Source organism: Triturus cristatus, chromosome 5_2 (genome assembly GCF_964204655.1).
Source record: "Triturus cristatus chromosome 5_2, aTriCri1.1, whole genome shotgun sequence".
Taxonomy (NCBI): domain Eukaryota; kingdom Metazoa; phylum Chordata; class Amphibia; order Caudata; family Salamandridae; genus Triturus; species Triturus cristatus.
The window spans coordinates 962,531,261-962,537,260 of NC_140588.1; the positions used below are offsets into that span (position 1 = coordinate 962,531,261).

The 6,000-nt window shown below is 52.4% G+C and overlaps 1 protein-coding gene across 2 annotated transcripts in view; it reads right to left on the reverse strand.

The window, feature by feature from the left end:
• COL4A6 (collagen type IV alpha 6 chain) overlaps positions 1-1,512 on the reverse strand; it is an 847,824-nt gene extending 846,312 nt beyond the window's left edge. For both annotated transcript variants that reach the window (XM_085608162.1, XM_085608161.1), the window contains exons 1-2: positions 1,394-1,512; positions 1,202-1,284 (exon numbers count right to left, since the gene is read on the reverse strand). In XM_085608162.1, the coding sequence (XP_085464288.1) occupies positions 1,202-1,215 (14 nt within the window). In that variant the 5' untranslated portion in view covers positions 1,216-1,284; positions 1,394-1,512. The remainder of the gene's footprint in view (positions 1-1,201; positions 1,285-1,393) is intronic.
• Between the last annotated feature and the right edge of the window lie 4,488 nt (positions 1,513-6,000).

Below are 6,000 nucleotides of genomic sequence, written 5' to 3' on the forward strand. Positions count from 1 at the left end.
ACAGGCCATGGGGGCAAGAACCAGTGAGCACGGGGAGGTCGCTGCTGCACAGACCCACACGTGGGGGTACATACACCAGATCATCAAAGCGGGAGCAGAGTGCTCAGACAGAACAGGGCGCACACACCCAGCGCAAACCAGTGGATGGGGCAGAGGCGGAGAGAGCACGGACCACTGCGGAGAGAGCACGCAGACCCGCAGACCCCGGTGCAGAGAGCACGCAGTCCTGCGCGGCCCGGCGCAGGCAGCATACAGAGAGCACACAACCTGGGTGTGCAGAGAGCACACAGTACTGCGCGGCCCGGTGCAGGCTGCATACAGGCAGCACACAACCTGTGCAGAGAGCACACGGTTCTGCGCGGCCCGGCGCAGGCAGCATACAGAGAGCACACAACCTAGGTGTGCAGAGAGCACACAGTACTGCGCGGCCCGGCGCAGGCTGCATACAGACAGCACACAACCTGTGCAGAGAGCACACAGTTCTGCGCGGCCTAGTGCAGGCAACATATAGAGGGCACACAACTTGTGCAGAGAGCACAACAGTGCAGACAGCAAACAGTCCGATCCAGCGATCACACAGACCAGCGCAGTACAGTGCAGGTAGCATAGGGAGAGCACACAGACCCACACAGACAACACACTCTCCGTGCAGACAGCACGCAGACCAGTGCGTTCAGCACCATGTCCGGTGCAGAGGGCACACTGCCCGGAGCACAGGGCACACAGATCTGCGCAGACAGCACACTCTCCGGTACAGAGAGCACGCAGGCCGGTGCGTTCAGCACCCTGTCCGGTGCAGAGGGCACACAACCCCGTGCAGGCAACACACTGCCCGGAGCACAAGGCACACTGAACTGCAAAGACAGCAAACTCTCCGGTACAGAGGGCAGACAGACCCGTGCAGACAACTCAGAGCCCGGAGCAGAGGGCACACAGATCTGCGCAGACAGCACACTGCCCGGAGCAGAGGGCACACAGACCCGTGCAGACAACACACTGTCCGGAGCAGGGGACACACAGATCTGAACAGACAACACACTGCCCAGAGCAGAGGGCACACAGACCCGTGCAGACAACACACTGCCTGGAGCAGAGGGCACACAGATCTGCACAGACAGCACCCTGTCCGGTGCAGAGGGCGTACAGACCCGGGAGAGGGTCTCCGTCCACGGAAGGCACCCAGTCCCCGGGACACACTCACCTCGCTGCCCTCATCGCGCCGGTAGAGCTGCCTCCGCTGTGCCCGGCTGGTTCTCCGCTCTCAAGGAGTCCGGCCAGCAGGGTCTGGGGGAGAGAGGAGAAGAAGTTAGAGGTGAGAGGGGCTCCGCGCAGGGACCACCGAGAGGGACGCGGCCCCACGCCGGGGAGTGACTCCGGGCGGACAGGAGGGTACCTCGGGCAGGCGACGGTCCCAGCACAGCGCCTCGCAGGCTCCTTCCCCTTCTCGCTGCTCTCAGCCCGTCCGGGCATTCCACAGGCTGCAGGGAGCCGAGGGGACGGGGCGGGACTTGGGCGGGGCCTGGCGCTGTCAATCAGGACTCAGCACACCTTGTTATCTCTCCGCCGTGGCGGAGCTGCACAGGGACTGGGAAGTAGACCCGGGCAGCGGAGTGTGCGCGGGAGCCAGGCGCAGCCTTACTCTGCAGGGCAACCTGCTGTACCTATGCGCATGGGCTCACTACATACGTAATCCAAGGAACAATAGCATTAAATACTCCACTAGGCTGAGCCAAGGTGTGATCACCAAAGTCTCAAACCAAAGGCTGAAAGAAGCTGGTCCAATAAAAGCCAGTGGCAGAAATGGGCACCGAAGCCAGGCTACATGCACTGTTAGCAGTCGTCCTATTTGACAGATGCACTGTCAAAACCCAGAGCGAACAAGCATTGGGGAAGCCATAACATGTGGGCTAAACATTCAGCTCTGCCAGATTACAATGAGACATAAAGGAGGAAGACAGCAGAAGCAGACAGAGACGGCTGTAATGGGAAAGTAGACCCTCTTTCATTTGGAGACAAGACTTGAGGGGAGTCAGAAGGATTCACCAAACAGCCAATCTCGGTGAGAGTAGAATACCCCATGAGCCAAACTAAAGCTTCACCGACAAAGGGCCTTAGAGCTCGGTGGATGGGTTACTCTGTCACAACATTGATGGAAATAACATAAGATATAAAGGGCCTTATATTGCGGCGGATGGGATATCCATCACCGTTGTGACGGAGTAACCCGTCCGCCATGTTCTAACTCAGGCCCAAGTCTCCAGGCAACGGGTGAAAGAGGCAAGTCAAAGAAAGCCGGTCGCAGAAGAGGCAGATCTAATGACAGCTGTGGTGTCAAAACCCAGACCTAAAAATAAGGCTTAGTGTGGCCTTTCATCTATATGAAATGTACGAAGCAGCACCTCTTATTACCCTTCACTTGTGGGCTCCTTTGACCCCAATAAAACCTGTTGCTTGGATAGATATTGCAGAGAAGGGTTGCAATGACCCTATTGAGTTATCTTGTGAACTGGTAACCTCTTGCGATAGAGAATTGGAGAGTCGATTATATCTTGGGGAGCAACAGTACAAGCAGGGCTGGGAACGGAAACCGGCTGTGGCAAACTACTCGGCTGGCCCCCCTGAGGCTGGCCCCCTTCAGGTGGAGGGGAGAATGTGGCCGAGCTGTTTTTTCGGGCCGGTTTCGGCCGATTTTATTACAGTGGGCCGATATTGCCGCCCCCAGTAACAAAACGCCCCCCGCGGCCCAAAATCGGCGCCCACCATGGCAGTCCACCAGGGAAACGCCCAGTGCCCGCTACGGCCAGTCTGGCCCTGGGTACAAGTACCCCGTGTAGTGTTGCCCAGCATGCTGCACGACCATTACACGAACACCAACCCATAACTGACTAAGACCATTCACGACTGCCGATGCAGAGCAGAATCATACACAACAGTCCAGTATAGACTAAGAAGTTGGACAACAGCCTAAAACTTGTGCAGCATGGGGGCAGTAGGCCATGTCTAAGGCCGTTATTGTAGCTACAAACAGGCACAGCACACATGAGCACTTGCTTGATTTGCCAGACTCCAAGAAATAACTGAAGGCATGTGATAGCATCAAAGGCCTCTGCTATTACTGAAGGCATGTGCCATATATGAACGCATGTGTTATCAGTGAAGGTATGTGCAATAAGTGAAGGCATGTGCTATCACTAAAGGTATGTGCAATAAGGGAAGGCATGTGCTATCACTAAAGATATGTGCAATAAGTAAAGGCCTGTGCTTTCACTGAAGGCCTGCGCTATAACTGAAGGTATGCGCTATCAATGAAGGTATGTGCTATAACTGAAGGGATGTGCTATCACTGAAGGCATGTGCTATAAGTGAAGACATGTGTTATCACCGAAGGCATGCACTATCACTGAAGGTATGTGCTATCACTGAAGGCATGTGCTATCACGGAAAGGCATGTGCTATCACTGAAGGCATGTGCTATCACTAAGGGCATGCACTATCATTGAGGGCATGCACTAACACTGAAGGCATGTGCTATCACTAAGGGCATGTGCTATCACTGAAGGCATGTGCTCTAAGTGAAGGCCTGCGCTGTCACTGAAGGCATGTGCTATCACTGAAGGCATGCACTATCACTGAGGGCATGCGCTATCACTGAGGGCATGCACTATCATTGAAGGCCTGCGCTGTCACTGAAGGCATGTGCTATCACTGAAGGCATGTGCTATCACTGAAGGCATGTGCTATTACTCTAGGCATGCACTATCACTGAGGGCATGCACTATCACTGAGGGCATGCACTATCACTGAGGGCATGCACTATCACTGAAGGTGTGCGCCATCACTGAAGGCATTAGAGCCCAGATCCCCCAGAATGACCCCCGCCCCAACCTCATGCAGTCCCACAATCAAAACTAACCAGTCCAAGAGTGTGGGTAAAACGGCCATGTTTAATAACCATCAAAACATTCATAAACATGACAAAAGCATTTATAAAATTCAAATAGATTAGTTCCACTGAACGAGGGGTCAAAAGCGGAAGAGTGGAAGTGGACCCAGGGCCTAAATAGCCCCTGGCTCCCCCTTAAGGCTCCCTGCTCCGGCCGGACGCACGTCATGGGTAACCTGGAAGTACTTCTTCCGGCCAGTAGCCAATCGGGCTACTGGACCGGAGTATGGGGGTGTGGCGCGGGTCCGGGGGGCCGGGCCCTAAGCGCACGCTCGCCGAGATCTCGCGCTCGTCAGTGCTGTCAATCTAGGCATGTGCTATCACTCTAGGCATGTGCCATCACTGCTTGCATCCATTTGCAGTAGCAGGCCACGCAGCAGGAAGACATTTTGCATCAAAGTAACAGCCTCTTTCTCCTGCGTCCCAATGGTACAATGTGCGGCTGCCAGGGGGCACTTTCACCTACAGACATGCTAATGTGAAGCAGGGGTGTGCGGTGTTTTTTTCCCTGAGGTTCCTGTAATTCTCATGGCTATCTATAACCGTACATTTTCAGCACCAACTAGCCCTCTCAAGGAAATATTGCCAGTTTGATAGGACGTAAGTGCAGCAACATCTGGAAACTCTGCAAACTGATGGTCAGCTTATAATTGGGAGCTGCACAAGACTTTGCATGCTTTACAAAGATGCGCACGGCTTTCTGAATTTCCCAAAAGCGGTGCCTTGCTAAATGGTGACAGGTTGGAGATATGTCTCCCAGCCTTACTCCTTGCTTTGTGGAAAATCCTAAAATAAAGTGAAACCGTTGGTTGCAGGACATTGCTGGTGTATTTTATTTATGTAGTGGAACTTTTATAGAGAGTTTCCTCTTCTCTGCAGATGTTTACGAGCCCTTCCAATAATCCATCTCTTGCATTTCATTGATAATCAGGTCCAGATGTTTAAGGGGATTGTGCCATCCACAGGAAGCCGTTAAGAAGCACGTTTTGACCTTCCTGCAGATTGCCAGGGAGTCAGCCTCAGGCCGTGGTGGTGCCGGGAGGTGGGGTACCAGAGGAGGGATCCTTGGATGTGGGCGCATCTCCCACTGAGGGGCTTCCAACTATTCTGGTTGGATGGCTACTCCATTCTAAGACGTTGACCTTTGAAGTCTGGTTGGCTGGTCTGGGGAGATGACCCTGATGAGGTGGTCGGCATGCCCACAAAGTGCCTTATACAGCAGCCATATGTCATGAAAAGGCCGGTGATAGTCCAAGACCTTACTACATATCATGCTTTGATCGCATGAACAGCGTACATGATCTAAGCTATCTCACTCTCTGTCTACACATATATTTATGGATATAATTATGAACGCATATCATTTGTGTGTATATATTTTCTATATAACCTGTGCGAGAAAGAGTTGTGTGTTTCTATCGAGCAATTTATTGCAATGTATGTGACTCTGAATGATACAGATTTTAATAACGAGAAAAATAAAAGTGTGGAGTAAATAAATAAATAAAAAAATTATTATAAGAGGAAGCGGAAGAAGAGAACTTTGTGCTCTAGTGGTTATCATTAACAGTGTCGGTTGAGCTCTGGGAGGCCTTCTCTGTCATTCATCTCAAAGTGCATGTCCAAAAATCAAAGATATTAATTCTTTGGGAAGAACAAGTAGAAACACTTGCCAAAAAGGACAGTTTGATTCACTTGAACACTGAATTGTCATGAATTGATGATATGTCAAGCGGAACAAGGCAAACAAAAGTTCAGAATTACATTTTTGGAGTAAAAAGACTTCTCTCCCACTGAGAAGGGAAAGTGGGCATTCGGTATGAAGAAGAACTGGTGCGTGTTGTGTTTGCAAGTAACCACGAGAACTTTGCACAAAAGTTTGTACTTCTAAAAGCACGGCGGGGCAGGCAGCAGAGCGCAACCGTCCTGGCACGAGTAGCTCACAGGTTCATGCACAGCCGGAGGAGGGGGGCGCGGCGGAGGGATAGGCGTGCCCTGTTTTTTTGGAAGAAGTAGTCCCTGGGTGGACTTGTGCGCTTGGAGGGCTGGCGGTCCCT